Source organism: Esox lucius, chromosome 11 (genome assembly GCF_011004845.1).
Source record: "Esox lucius isolate fEsoLuc1 chromosome 11, fEsoLuc1.pri, whole genome shotgun sequence".
Lineage (NCBI taxonomy): Eukaryota > Metazoa > Chordata > Actinopteri > Esociformes > Esocidae > Esox > Esox lucius.
Genome location: NC_047579.1, coordinates 23,824,850 through 23,840,711, shown reverse-complemented (window position 1 = coordinate 23,840,711; position 15,862 = coordinate 23,824,850). Strand labels below are relative to the sequence as shown.

General features: G+C 39.0%; 2 protein-coding genes across 3 annotated transcripts in view; both read right to left on the bottom strand.

Moving 5' to 3' along the window:
* The window catches only part of LOC117595221 (nuclear GTPase SLIP-GC-like), a 772,829-nt gene that overhangs the window by 290,889 nt on the left and 466,078 nt on the right, over positions 1-15,862 (bottom strand). The gene's annotated exons all lie outside the window — the stretch shown is intronic.
* LOC105012879 (nuclear GTPase SLIP-GC-like) overlaps positions 1,036-15,862 on the bottom strand; it is a 29,487-nt gene continuing 14,660 nt past the window's right edge. For both annotated transcript variants that reach the window (XM_034294998.1, XM_034294997.1), the window contains exons 9-21: positions 10,457-10,663; positions 10,006-10,206; positions 7,758-8,018; positions 7,452-7,545; positions 6,458-6,603; positions 6,184-6,345; positions 5,840-6,009; positions 5,613-5,727; positions 5,335-5,443; positions 4,746-4,873; positions 4,531-4,615; positions 1,839-1,956; positions 1,036-1,758 (exon numbers count right to left, since the gene is read on the bottom strand). In XM_034294998.1, the coding sequence (XP_034150889.1) occupies positions 1,859-1,956; positions 4,531-4,615; positions 4,746-4,873; positions 5,335-5,443; positions 5,613-5,727; positions 5,840-6,009; positions 6,184-6,345; positions 6,458-6,603; positions 7,452-7,545; positions 7,758-8,018; positions 10,006-10,206; positions 10,457-10,663 (1,776 nt within the window). In that variant the 3' untranslated portion in view covers positions 1,036-1,758; positions 1,839-1,858. The remainder of the gene's footprint in view (positions 1,759-1,838; positions 1,957-4,530; positions 4,616-4,745; positions 4,874-5,334; positions 5,444-5,612; positions 5,728-5,839; positions 6,010-6,183; positions 6,346-6,457; positions 6,604-7,451; positions 7,546-7,757; positions 8,019-10,005; positions 10,207-10,456; positions 10,664-15,862) is intronic.

Below are 15,862 nucleotides of genomic sequence, written 5' to 3'. Positions count from 1 at the left end.
TCGGTTTTCGGCCTTGTTTCTTGCATACAGATATTATTCTGGATTCTCTGAATCTTTGAATTATATTATGTACCGTAGATGAGATCCTCAAATTATTTAAAATTTTACATTGAGAAACGTTATTCTTAAATTATTGCACTATTTGCCTGCGCAGGCTTTCATAGTGGTGAACCCCTCCCCATCTTTACTTCTGAAAGACTAATCACTGGGATGCTCGTTTCATACCCAATCATGTAATTACCCTGTTGCCAATTGACCTGTTTAGTTGTGAGATGTTCCACCATGGTTTATTTAGCAACAACTTTTTCAGTCTTTTGTTGCCCTTGTCACAGCTTTTTTGAAACTTGTTGCTGGCATCAAATTCAAAGTGGGCATATATTTTTCAAGAAACAATAACATTTCTCAGTTTCAACATTTGATATGTTGTTTTTGTACCATTTTCTATTGAATATAGGGTTTAAATGACTTTACATTTTACACAGCATCCCAACTTCTTTGGAAACGGGGTTGTACAGTGATGAGCCAAAACATTGACCACTCACAAGTGAAACAAACAACGCTGATCATCTCCTAGGAAAGGCACATGTTAAGGTCTGGGTAGATCAGATGATAAGCGAACAAACAGTTTTCGTAGTCAATGTGTTGGATGCAGGAGTAAAGACCTGATCAAATTTGACAAGGGCCAAATTGTTATGGCCAGACGAGTGGGTCAGAGCATCTCTGAAATGGCAAAGCTTGTGGGGTGCTCTTGGTCAGCAGTGGTGAGTACCCATTGATGAGTACCCATTGACAGTGGTCCAAGGACGGGCAGGTGTACTCACTTTTATTGCCAGCTATTTAGACATTAATGGCAGTGTGTTGAGTTATTTTGAGGGGACAGCAAACTTACACTGTTCTACAAGCTATACACTCACTACTTTACATTGTAGCAAAGTGTCATTTCTTCAGTGTTGTCACATGAAAAGATATAATCAAATATATACAAAAATGTGAGGGTTGTACTCACTTTTGTGAGATACTGTACGTGTTAGGCGATTCATAATAATAATAGTATATTTTTTCATTTTTCAATAATTCATGTGAAAGAAAATAACATAGCAATAGCATAGCCAGCCACAATGTAACATAGCATTCTACATTGATTTAAAAGAGACTTCGTATCCCAATAAAGTAAAGGTACCGGAACAAATAAATGGAAACTTTGGTAAACCGCAACAACTAGATTTTGCCATATTAGATTTTTCCTCAGTATGTAATGGCTGGACCAGAAAATTGTCCACTGTCCATCTGCATACAAAAAAAAATAGATGTGCTTCCAATGTTTTAATTGAGATTATTCTGATTATTATATCCAGTGGGTTGAAAGCAGTTGTGATGAGACGCGTGAAGCCGACGCGTGAGGATTGCTTTGAAATTTCAACCCACTCTGCCCGAAGCGAAAGGCCCGAGTCTTGCATCTGAGCAACAATACCACATGATTGATGACGTTTGAAGCTTCGGAATGTCACGCAACCATCTGATAGGGGTTTAACATATGTAACTAAATCAGACATCTGAACAGTAGTTAGCTGTTCAGAAGTCCAACACTTAACTCATGATATGAGACAATAGAGCACAAGGACAAATGGATCAGAGGGAACAGATATACACAAGATGATGATGGAATGGGGAACAGATGTGTGTGATGACTAGAAAACAACAGTCTGGGGTTGATGATGGAAAAGGGGGTGGTGGCAGCTAGTAGACTGGTAACCAGATCTGGAACATAGGGTGAAATACTCTTAGACTGAATTCCTAGGACTTAGGTGTGAAGGTTAATCATCTCCCAACAAACGTACCTCCACATCCTTCTGTTCCGCTAAACTCTTTTTGCGTGAGGATCCAATATTGTAGTGACTGGTATTACGCAAGAGCGAGCCATCAGGTCCTTAATCTTGTTATAATCCTCAGTGACATCTGCATTAAAGAAACAAAAAAACTTGGTGGTCAAATTACTTGAAATCTACTTAATTCAACAATTTAAATTCACTTACAGGAGATTAAGAGATTGCAGTTTTCATGCCGTATAGACTACTACCATATTGGGATGTTGGGATTAGAAGGTTCTAGCTTTGGGTTAGGGTTAGATGGCTACCTGAACAGGACCCATGTTGACATTAGTTTCTACCCGCACAGAATTGTACAACTGTTTGTATTTAGAAAGTGCAGTGCAAACATGCCTGCTGCATCAGTGTCACACCAATGAACCCACTGGAGAAAGCTAGCAGGTTCAGCAACCTTCCTTAGGCAGCCAGCAGGGCCAACCTTGGGACCTTGGGGAAGTATAAAGATGCCCCAGTAGAGCATGATGGACAAGGATTTGTAAATGCCAAGGAACAAGGAGTATGTTGCCAAATGATGCTGCCCTCAAAGCTGCTCTATCCCAACAATGCACGAGACTGAGAAGAAGTATGAAGAGACCGCCACAAGCATACAACCACTCGCGCCCACTCATCCCAAACCACTGGGAGGCTACCCCAGAGATGATGCAGAGAGCGGTTTGACATCTGTTTTTGATCTCCCCCTCACCTCCTCCTTTACCACTATTTATTTTAGTAAAACTCCCTCCAGGGCTTTGAACACTTCCAATGTGTCTGTCCTGTGTCTCTCCCTTTTACAAAAGGACAAACCACATATAACAACGTTGTTATTGTCACAATCCTGGCTTAACCAAGAATTGTGTGCTGGAATCCCTAAGTGCCAGAATAACAATTTCTCTGGCCAAAAACATTGATTGTGCTAACTGGTGCCTGAGACGGTTAGAGTAGAGTGTGTAACAACACAAGACGACCATATTTGATGATTAACCCCCCAAAACTGGAAGGTGCCGTCCAATTGCGCTGCCCTTCGTGGGACTCCTCAGCTAATCCGCAAGCAGAATTTGATCCGTGGTCTTGCAGTTACTGATTTGACTACACTGTCTTTACCACTGCACTATTCAGGTGTCTCTTCTTTCTTTTTAATTACATCCAAAGATAAAGTATATTAATGTTTGATAAACATTTGTTAAGATCATTTTACACCAGAATCCAAAGTCAATGAACTACTGGCTATTTTTTAATAAAATGTAGTCCAAATGGACATTTTTGTGAAACAACTCTTCCAAAAATGTATGGTTTTGAGAAGTTTCAGAAATAGAATGTTTTCAGAATTAAAATGTTTCTCATCTGTGAAGAGAACGGCGCGCCCATGGCGGATCTGCCAAGTTTGGTGTTCTCTGGCGAATGCCAATCGAGCTGCATGGTGCTGGGCTGTAAGCACAGGTCCCACTAGATCCCACAGGTACCGATCCTGCTTCTGGCTTGATGCCCTTCTACGGCCCTGTCCAGCTCTCCTTGTGTACGGCCCGTCTCCTGGTATCTCCTTCATGCTCGTGAGACTGTACTGGGAGACACAGCAAGCCTTCTTGCAACGGCACATATAGATGTGCCATGCTGGAGGAGATGGACTGCCAGTACAAACTGAATGGGCTGTTCTGGTTCTTATCATTCCACTCCATAAATAACAGAAGGAACACTCTCTGGACCTTGACTGAGCTTACAGGCAACTAACACACTACAGGACATTTTCAAAGCACACAACAACCAAATTCTATTACTTAGTCCTCAAATCGGGGCAATGCTAACCAAATGCAACACCCTCCAGGGCTATTCTACAGAATTTGAACCCTGGTATCCACATGATACAAAAGCTCCTTAATCTTCTTATAATCATCCCCCTCCTGTACCCTCCACCTCTTCACCCACAACTGCGTTCCTGTAAACAGCTCCAACACCATTGTCAAGTTTGCAGACCACACCATGATGGTAGGCCTGATCAGTGACAATGACGAGTCAGCCTACAAGGAGGAGGTTAAGTGCCTGGCAGCATGGTGCACTGACAACAACCTGAATGTATGTTTTTGACATTTAAGCGTAATATTTCAGAACTGTATTGTTAATTAACTGCCGTGGTTCTGGTATGAAAAGTAAGTAAATGTAAGGCAGTAGGAAGGTGGGCAGATTAACACTATTTTTGGAAGGGAAGGTTAGAGTTTTTTTCAATAATTAGTAGCAGTGTGTGTTTTTGTGTAAGTGGGCTCTGTTACTTGAGGAAACTTTAACTTTTTGCTACAATGTTATGAAGTCTACCCAGCTAGCTTATCTGACAATGAAGTTTTTTTAAGTTTTAAGTTTCTTTTCAAAATAACTTATGGTAAATTACTGAAATGTTAATGTGTTTATGACGGGAGCTAAAAGCATCTTAAGTTTATGTTAACTGAGCTCACTGGTAGCAAAGCCACCACAGGAAGTTGTTAGAGCGAATGGCAATCAAATTCCATTACTTACCTCTTACCACTTATCTCAAATGATGGCAGTGCAACACCGTCCATGGGATACCAGGGCTACTCCACAGGATATGTACCCTCATCTTACCACGATAAACAACTGTAATCCTGTAAAAAACTAACTCAAGTACAAGCTGTGACTTAACTCAATTACATTTATTTACCTGGGAGGAACGAGCTGTTGGGAGTATGGAGTGACATCCTGATTGATTCTTCTAGTTTATACCTCAGCTGCATCACCATGTGATCCTAATACAGGAAAATATTATTCAGTTAACCTCTGCATTTTTGTGTAAAGAGGGACATTTACTGTGGGAGTTGACTGAATACATGCATTACACTGTACTTTCTGTCAATGCCAATATACTACGTTTCAAACCTTCAGTTTAGTTAAACCATCCATCATATCTTTCTTGGCCTTCCAGAAAATATTTGCTCTCTTTATGTTCAGATGTAGCTCATCTTTCATCCTTTGCAGAGAACCTTTTCCTGTATGCATTGATGCATCTAAAAAAAAGTAATATATTTTCCATAACCATTCATATGCTTTTAATACATTCCACATTTATAAGAAAATATGTTCTCCAAATATTTGCTTAAATACCCGATGGCCTGTATAATGATAGATGTAACTGTTATTCTTAATGTGAGTTTATTTGTAAGTCTTTTGTAATTTTCTTTTCAAATGGTGGTGTATTACTTGTGCCTCAAACTGAGAGAAGAGCTCAATGTTAATGAGACTTAGGTTTAGAGATTTCAGAAGCCCATTCAACCACAAGGTGTTCCGAGATAAATAATGCTTACTGCACCAATGCTGGACCCCAAGGCCTTTTCTGTATCCTGAGACCAGGATTTAAACACTGCAATGACGTTGCTGTATTTTGAGGAAGTATCTTAAACCGCTACATCTGGGGTACAACTTTCTGTTACTTTAAATAAAAAAAAAATGTTTGATCTAAAATACTTACTTGTATAGGATACATGCATAGAGTCCTTGATTGAGTCGGGTAGAGTGAAGTAGATCTGTTTCTTTTTGTCAAGCAGGTCACGGATTAGTTGTGTCTTCAACTTTTTTTCCTTTAAGATATATTTTTTTCAAGAAGCCCCCTTAATACAGTTTATGGTTTAGTTTGCCCAAATTACTAAATAACCCAATAAACCAAAGATAACACTGTAAACCATTATATTAGGATCTATTTAAAATAAATAAAATTGTAACTATTAATGTTAGTCATGAAAACCCTACCTCTGTATTAAGGAATTTCAGATGCAGTGACACACTCTTGTGCTTCTCAACCAAGCTGTTTGTGTCAAGGGTGAAGTCTTCAATCTTTTTCCTGATTGGGCCACATTTGTCATTTCTGAAACAAAATGGTTTCAGTATATGGTTACAAGACTTGACTGTGCCTTGTCATTTCACATTGATGGACCTTTAGTGCTAATTATTGGATTTATTTTAATCAAATAACATACGGGAAATAAAATGTAAACTTTTCATCAATGCAACTTCTCATGCATGAGGCTAAATGCTCATTGAGGTTAATTTCCTTCCGTCTGTTCCTTTTCCCTTTTGGTTTGTAAATGCCATTATTCTTGCATAAACACCTCACTATTCCATATTGTCCACGACATTTTTTCCAGACCTTAAAAGAAAGAATAAAATAAGCAGTTATTTTAGGGCACAGCAAAGGAAATATATCCTCCATAAGTATAGTGTGACTTGATTGTCAAGCTTCTCTAACCAGTTTATACAGATTTAGAATGATGGTGGAAAAGGGGCTTTATTTATACATCTTCTGATTAGCTTACTAGCTTACTTCACTCATTAATGTCTCGCATGAATCTTCTGACTGCTGAACTCCTTTGGAGAGACATTGGTCGAAAGCATTATAAGGCTTCTCCATGTATTGAACAATGGATTTAAGGTTGTGTTCAAGCGTCTGTTCCAAAACCTGGCACACCTCTTCTTTGCTGTCTGTCTGAAATCCAACTCAACATAGTCAGTATTATACACAAATTTTTTTTATTTTTTTACATGAAATAGTATGTTGTTAAGGAGAAGACAGTTAAATATGCTGAAAGGTACAATACCGTGTTTCTGTCTGCCTGTATCAGAGAGAGGATCCCATCCACTCCAGAAATATAATCTGATGTCCTTGTGTGATGATCATTGAGATTTCTGAGAAATTCTTGAAGGAGAGGTATCTCTGTATCATAAAGGCCGTTCAACCACTCCTCTAGAATGAAGTTAAAAAACAAGGGCAATTCAAGAGGATGTTCAAAACAGTTTTCATTGTCTGATATCACGTTCTAAATCACATCATTATTAATAAGATTTCTGTACATTATTATAACATTTACCAATAATATAAGTTCAAATAAATAACTGTTGTGACCTTTGCTAGCTTACGCACGTTACTGAACATTGTAATGGCTTTTCAAGATGCATAAATTCTGAATGGCTCTATACAAGTAGGCTACAAGTAGGCTAAAATCACGAAGTCCTATTATAAGGAAGATAATTAGGTTATAGTACTGACTTATTGTATTTGAACTGTGCGGCTTGGACGCGGCATCCATCAAAAATAGACAAGGCGCCTATCTTTAGCGAAGCAGAGCATAGAGCCACTTCTAGGATGCAATTCAAACGCGCCGCAGCTCATCTGGTGGTATTACAAGCATTGACTAGAGTGGTTGCGATCTGCTCCGGCGGCATTGGAGATGGAACGTGCCGCAGAAGCACCTAGTGCAATCTTGGTTGTATCTCTCCCATATTAGGCATTGGGCGGTGTATTTTGAAACAATATTGAATCAATACTTTTCGCAAACAATACTGAACCTCCAGACCAAGTGCATGTTAGATTGATTAGGAATACTTGGACATTCAAACACATTGTGCATTATATTTTTGTGAAATATGAAAACTTGACTATTATGTGCACTGTATCATCACACTTCTTTCAATCAATCTGGTATTGAAGAGAATTTTAGAATATTCTCCTGAACCTGTTTTTAAAATTGTATTGACCATCATAACCTTTATTATGTTGTAGAATAAAAAAAAAAAAACTTTCAGTAATTGCACCTGCTTTTTCATCCAGTTCACTCTGTTTTTCCATGTTGTATTTCTTGGAACTTACAGTAAACACCTTAAAGCTTTCTGCATCACTGAAGTGTTTCTGAAACATGATCATAAGACAAAGATTGGAAATCAAGCCAAGACACCTTTTGCAAATATTAATACAAATACAAATGTTTCTACTTTCACTAATGTTAGAACTGCCTTATCTACATAAACAGTACATTTTACCCAACAGTTTGTATGTATATGAAACAATAACTATTTCCAAACAGATAGAATAGAATGGAATTCCCAAATCTCTTCACTTACCTTTACATCTTTTTGTTTGTTGAATGTTTCTCTCACTTTTTTCTTGGTAATTACATTTCTGGTCAAAATAATGGCGCGAGCATTATCCTTTGCACTCTCCTCAATGTTGTCCGTCTTGGTGCAGATGAAGCTGATGCTTCTACATTCTCCACCAGGTCCAATGAGACTAACAGTGCTGTCTAAAATCTCCCAACATTCCTTTTCTGAAATTGCTTGTGAAATGTCGCTCACAATCCAAACAGCTGAGCAGTTTCCTACAAACTGAAAAAGTGTCAAGGAAATTGTTCAACAGTAAAGATTCATAGAGTGGGTATATAAAGTCACCACTAACTTTCAGAATGTTCACCTTTTACAGCCTGAAATTAAAAAACAAATTCTCAAATTTTACAGCTTTAACCCACAATATCCAAACAAAAATAAATCGCTAAAATGTCTGAAAAATAAATTAAATTGAAACAGTAAAATACCCTATTTGAAAAAGTGAACACCCTCCCTTAGAATTACAATTGCAACCTTGCTGAGTTATAACAAACAACCTTCAAATCACAAATCAAGCTAATTGATTAATTGGAATCAATTGTAGTGAATTTAATTAGTTCAGAATTTACGCAGTTGTTCATAGACGACTCCACTACTTAGTAGTGCAATTCAAAGCAAAAGTACTTTCAAAAGATCTACCAGATAAAGATGTGAAAAGGCACAATTCAGGGGACGAATATAATTTAAGAAGTGGAAGGCGTATGGTCCCACCCAGACCGTGCATAGACCTTACCAGGCAAGGAGGAGTCTGATCAGAGAGGCTACCAAGAAAAATGTCTCATGTTTCAACATGACAATGACCCAAAGCACACCGCCAAAGCAGTTACTGAAGGACAAGAATGTGAATGTCCTTGAGTGACCTTGTCAGAATGGATAGACATGCATACTACCACAAATGAGACCGGTTCACGAATCTCACCAGGGACAAGATTAGCTGAGGATAAGCTGGCCAAAAGAATCAGTAACTACTTACAGTAAACCAAGCAAACAAACTAAAAGGACAATAAAGCTGCATCGGCTGAACTGAAATTCACCAAATATGCGGTCTTGTTTACAGGCCTTAGATATGCAGAGCTAAAGAAGCTAGGACAGCTGGCCAGAAATGTTTTAACAAAAAGCTAACCAACAATGTTCTCCCCAAACAAAGATACAGCTATTTATACGAAATCATGTTTTTAACTGGGAAAGGTGGCCAAAATAAGCTAGCTGATGATTGATGAAAAAAAAAATCTCCAACGACAACAAAAAAATCGTATCAAAACAGCATCATCTTTTTCATTTATATAGCTAAGTAGGCGATCCCTTAGAGATAGGGTGAGAAGCTCGGTCACCCGGGAGGAGCTCAGAGTAGAGCCGCTGCTCATCCACATCGAGAGGGGTCAGCTGAGGTGGCTTGGGCATCTGTTTCGGATGCCTCCGGAACGCCTTCCTGGGAAGGTGTTCCGGTCCCGTCCCACCGGGAGGAGACCCCGGGGAAGACCTAGGACACGCTGGAGGGACTATGTCTTCCGGCTGGCCTGGGAACGCCTCGGTGTCCCCCGTAAGAGCTGGAGGAAGTGTCTGGGGAGAGGGAAGTCTGGGCATCCCTGCTTAGACTGCTGCCCCCGCGACGGATAAGCGGAAGATGATGGATGGATGGATAGCTAAGTAGCAAGGTATTATCATATCAATTTGTAATTCCGTTTTCATTGTTGGTCAAATTTGGAGATGCTCCATTCAACTAACGCAAGGCTATAGATGTTATCCACATTTGGTAGCTTTCAGGCAACAGGTTAAGTAGGCAACTTGTTCCTTATATTGTTCCGTGTAAACAAAGATGGGCAAGAAGAGCGAATGTCTCACATACTTTGTTCCCATGTTTGTATTTAAAATCTGAAAATCCTTAACATTCTTTGGAAATAATTTTTTACTACACTGTGTAAGCAGAGCCAGCCAAGAAAAGTAAATGTCTCTGACTGAGTGAGTGAAAATAGGTTACACATTCTTGCATAATATTCTCTTAAGCTATTCAATTCAGTTCTGCGCTGAGGGATCTAGCTGCCTCTCAGGGGTGTGCAAGGTTGACTGGAATTTCCACCAGAGCTGTTGCCAGATAGATTTAATTATGTTTACCTATGAAGTGTATCCAACATCAACCAAATCAAATATGGGATGAATACAATGTTAAACAGTACATTGGATCATCATGAAAATAATAATAAATAATTACCGACTTCCACATCGTATCTCTGCTCTTGTTGCAGTCTCCATTTCCTGGAAGATCCACCAGCACAACATGCTCCAGTAGGTCTTTAGAGTTTGGCACCTTGATTGTTAAACATTTCACAAGCGGCCAATACAGTTGTTCAGATGTATCACTGTTTGAGTCACTCACTGTGAAACAAGCCATCTTTCTAGAGAGTTCTTCACCCTGCAATTGTAGGCAACAAATTGAATGCATTGACACTTTTTCAAAAATGAACAAAGAAAAAACATGATATAAACTTTCAAAATTATAGGCAGTGAAGTTTCATGAAATGCAGCTCCGAAGTTCCATAAAATGCTCAATAAAATGCTGAAGAATATTTAAAAGGCTGATAAAGGTTGGTAAAAATATTTATACGTTTTTGAACATTTTGAGATATTTTCAATGCCTGTGAAGTTTGTAAAAAGTAACATACTGTGTCACAAACTACAATTTTTTTACATGGTGAATAAAATTCAGGAATTTCGCTGAAGTGCTTCTCATCCATTAGCTCCTCAACATTTTTTCGAAGTCCCTCTTTTCCATACAAAGCTTTTATCTTCCCATCATCCTTGACATTTTTTTTCTCTTCCTTTTCACAAGATCTGTCTTCTAAGATGGACAATACCTCCTCATTCCAATCCTAAAAAACAGAAACACAAAACAAATGCGTTACACCTACTTTAACAAAGGCTCTCATTAGCTTGCACTTTTATTGTTAACTATAACTTTATTTTCACTTTTTAGTGAACTGAAGTAAAGAAAATAAAATAACTAACAGTTCGCTAATGACACATAATCGGCAAATATCAGCAACACTGACCCAATCACAAAAAAGTCATTCATAAAAAGACAACTGATGGGAACTATATTCATAGCAACTTGTTTCTAAGTAATTAATCATTTAAATTACAAAAACACTGCTCAAAAACATTAAGGGGAAAACTTAAATCACATCGAGTCTCAGATCAAAATCTTTATGCATATTGTGAAATTCATTGAGAACAAAATGAACAGAACTTGAACTTGAGTTACATACGGGCCCTGGTTAGCGTACAATGTTAGTATTACCAACTATAAAGCGCACAGGTGCACGGCTAGCATGTGTCCCAATTGTAACGTGGATCTGGTGGTTGAAATGAATCATCTGTGTTTTATAAAACCCTCCAAGCCCGAGGACCCCAGTGAGCGCTACATATTTTATGATTTTGAGACAATTGCCAATCCGGTGAATGGTGTACACATTGCAAATCTTGTGTGCACAATAAGCTTTGATAACGAGATGTGGTGTTCAGCCGGAGATGGTTGTGTCGCTGCTTTTTTCCAAAAGTTTAGGCAATTTGTCTTTCTCAATTCTTCATGGAAAGTTTTAAAGATGCAACACATCCGCCTTTTGGTTATTTATTTATTGACTTTAAAGCTACAACACCAGAAGACTACCGCCTGAGTACAGGTTTATTTTCAGGGGATTGGCCTGTTGTGTACGTTCCTAAGAAAGTTTGATCATGTCTAAACGCATTTGTAGAAATGTACCACTTTTGAAGATGATATTTAAGGCACCGGCAAGTCAACGAAAAGTTATTTTAGAATCAACCTCCACCGACCTCATTCTATCACTCTGTGAAATAGCGCTTAATCTAAGGCGCGGAAATATACCCTTAACAGAATCGCAGCTCCGAAAAGTAAAGAGACAAAAAGCCAAAATTATATACGTCTACAAAGAACACTTCAGTCGCAAGTAAAAAAAAAAACATCAACCAATCTGGAGGTTTTCTACTGCCGTTACCAAGCGTTGCAGTTCCATTCCTAACCAGTCTAATTGCATCGAGACAGAATTAAACAACATGGATCATGCTCAGAAAATGTTTCTGATGCCACACCATCAGTTAGAAAAATTGCAAGAATCCAAAACGACTAGCAGCAATGTAAGACAATCTGTTGAAAATGATTTGGACTCATCGAGTCGCAATATACTGTTGAAGCCTGAAATGGATTTACATGAGAAAGCTAAAAGATACTCTGCCATTTTACAAAGATTTTTGACTGTTGTGAGACAGGGGGAGCTTGATACAAACACACCGTCTACCCGGGTCTGAGACTGGGGCTGATGTAGTAAATGTGACTGAGACAAAGCAAACTGTTGACCGAAATGTTAACCTAGTTGATGACATTTTGGATTATGTGCCTGCGGGGCGTAGAAAGAATGTTGAATATATTCTTAATATAATGCACAGGTCTAAATATTTGACTTCATGGAATTGAAATGGTGAATTAATTTTCAAAGGAGAGATAATCAAGGGCTCCCACATGTTGGATCTGGTTAAAAGTGTGACAGCAACCAATAAAATTGCTGACGATAGAAGGCTGTTGGGGGTGGGGGGTGTTTTTAGAGGCCATGGCATGTTTCAACACGCCTTTTACAACTATTCCAAATGGTCTTGCGACACAATGGATGATTTAGCCACACCCCCAGCAACTGGTTTTCAACCAACCAAAGCTTTCTTTGAAACCCCTAACACGGACCCCACAAAATGGCTTCCATTTGAATGTATTCTTATTTTATGCTCTTTTTTATAATTTGTGATTCATTGTCAAAGTGTATGTTTTACCTTGAATAAATGTTGTATGAAAAATACTGTGTAAACATTGATGTGGTTTTACAAACAGTTTTAGTTTGGAATAATAAAGTTGACATACACATGATTTGCTTTTAAATTTCTTCAACAACCATGGCACAAATAAAAGGATTCATAAGATTGAGCATGTTGTATGCAATTAAACATTTGATTATCACGCTTACTCTGGTACATCTTAGCTACAAACTTTGAGACTATGTCAATAATTTTCTTGTAAATCATCAACATAAATAGACATAGTATCTTTATAACTTAGACCTTTTGTCATTTGATAGAGAAATGTCCTGTACTTGTTTTGAACTGTATTCCACATTCTCACAGGTTTGCAGAAAGGAATTGATTGACAGGGGAATATATGTAAAATCAGGGGTTTTTCCAAAACTGTCATAAAACCTTCCAATGCCATCGTCCGTTATGTAAATAGCCAGCCAGTGCTCCCCGGGATGATTGCTCGGGTGTGAATATACAATCATCATCATTGATGCAACATCTCGGACTGGTCCCCTAGGTAGTTGGTCACTTGCCAGCACACCATAGAAATGGGTCCTATATGAAAATATGTTCACCACACCAGTCAACTCTGCGGTATTCATTTCCACACCGTTTTCCTAATAGTTGTCAACCATGACTTGTCGCCGGCTTGACACTTCGATAATGGAGTCAAAGATTGAATAAACAACCAAATTAATTGTGTGGGGTAGTGGTTGTCTGAACCTCATCTCAAGTCGTACATTCCCTGACTTGATCAAGGATAGGTGCTGACCACATTTCTCGTCCGGCGCGCAGTTGAATGCATAAAGGTCATAGCCGTGTAAGAAGTCCGACCTGTCAATAGCCAAGGCTTGGTCCTTTAGGTGTTTTCCTGAAGCTAAGGCCAATTGGTAAAATTCACGCACTGCTGACCCTGTTGTGTAGTTTGGTTGGAATGGTTTACTAGGAAATTGCTGACCATCTACATACATAGCCATGAACTCCAAATTATAATGTTTGATTTTTTCTGTAACTTCCGGTATAACTGTCACTGTCATTGTCCACCAATTCCAGCCGGTAAACTAAATGTCTTCATACACACTCTTTCAATTGGGTACTTGGCATTGGTTGATAGTGGCGCTTGAGTGTGTCCAAGTTTCACGGCTGGCGAAACAGACACTTCTTGACAAATAGAGACGCTGATAATATATGCAAACGATAACGCACATCCCTGGCCCCCATAAGGCAGAACTCATTTTTACCGCGCACTATCCTAACCTTTATGTCAACGCCGTTTAAAATGAGTTTCTCTTGAAAGAAGATATCGCTATGACCAGGGCCAATCATTTCAAATGTTGTACTACCCGCTGAATAGGCAGCCCTTTTCGTAAGTCCATCGTTCTCGCCTGCAGGGTCCGTAACATCAATGTGACCTGCGGCGTCCTTGTAAAACAAACCAGCTGAAAACTGTGTCTTTAATGTATCAAATCCATAACTCAGAATGCTCTCTATAATGGCTCTGTAGGGGTATGTGTTGCTACTCTGACTAATTCAACGATCACCCAAGGAGACATCCACTTGTGAAAATAGGGTGGCTATCAGACAGTTGATAACCCCAACACGTGCTCCGGCAATATTATCAATATCAATATTAGTTCTGTCTAGTTTAGTGATTTTTACACGTAGGTACAACAAAGTATTGTTTAGATCAATGTAGTCTTCGCCATTCCCGGCAATAAAGAACTCCAGAGGGGCTGCGTTTGATATTGCTGATAGGGTCGGTAATTCAATGTATGTATTTTTCTCAATAGATGTCTGTGCGAAAGGAACTGTGAATAAATCCAACTCTGTTTTCATACATTCACCAGACATACAGTGTAGGAGTGCCATCTTTCTAAAATATATTCTTAATCAGCTTTGCTGTGTTCCCTTGGAGTGTCCTCCGAGCTGTATGTCCTCTATTAACCGTGGCTCTTGTTTTTGTCTCATTCTTGCATTTTTTACTCTTGGGTAGGCTCCTCCTACCAGGTGGTCTCTTTCTAACACCTTTCATAACCATCAATCCAGAACCGTCCTGCTGTTTTGTTTGTCGTGACAACACTGTTGACAACATCCCCAACTATTCCTAGCCGCATTCTTCAGATGTGGTTTTGCTATTGAGAACCTGCGCTTCAACAAAGGTATTGCCATCCGGAAAAGCCCTCGGAAAAGGCCCCCTAGACCAGCCCCATACGTTGCAGCGCTACCATGATACCCCGGTAAACTGTTACCGGCCTGTGTTGTGTAGTATTCAACATACCTTTGAGGATCATCGTAGAGTTTCTGAGGCTGCATCTTAAATTCTAAAAGATTATTTGACGGGTCTGAAGTGTAATTTTGCAATCACCTTCCCCACTACGAATGAAATCAGCTGGTTTTGATCAGATTTTACTTCAATACAGATCTCATCAAAATGTACTCTTACTAAGAGTAGTGTATGGCTGGTCGTACGTCACTGTGACAACTTCGTTCTTTTTCCCTGCAATATGTACAGTTCGCAACAGTGGGACATGACTGTCAGCAACACATTGATAATCAATTATATCTGTGTAGATGTATAGGGTGTTAAACCCAGCCAGAATATCTGTGGGGAATGTTCCGTACCATGGGGCGTACCACTGCTTGCCTGGTTTAAAGCCCAATATCTGTTCCAGTTTTGTACTAAATTTCAAACTAAAATGGGGCTCACCTTTTAGAAACATTCTATTTTTAAATTCATCACACCCAGCCCATACACCATGTGGTTTTATATAACTGTTGAGCTCTGTCACTAGTGTAACTATGTCGCTGTAATAACCGGTATTGAGTTCATATTTCCAAGTTTTGTCGTTATGTAGTTGAACTGCGTTTTCATCCCATGTAAAAGTCTTCTACATATGCGAGTATTGGAACTCTATCAAAGATACTTCCCAATCACCTTTCAAATCTATACCTTTGGCAAATTTTGTGGTATAGCTCGAACTCGTATTGCTTGGATAGACATGTCTCGATGAGTTACTGGGCAGCATTATGTAGAAGCCACTGTCACCCATGCTGATCGCGGTCAATGTAAATGACATGATCCTGAAAATCCTGGAGTTTTATCCAGTTTCTAGGTCAAGCACTTGTTCCAATGTTATCCAGCTGTTGAATTTCTCAGGCCAACCAAGCCATTTCACAATAAAAAATGTCTTCCCTTTCTGTAATTTCTCATCCAA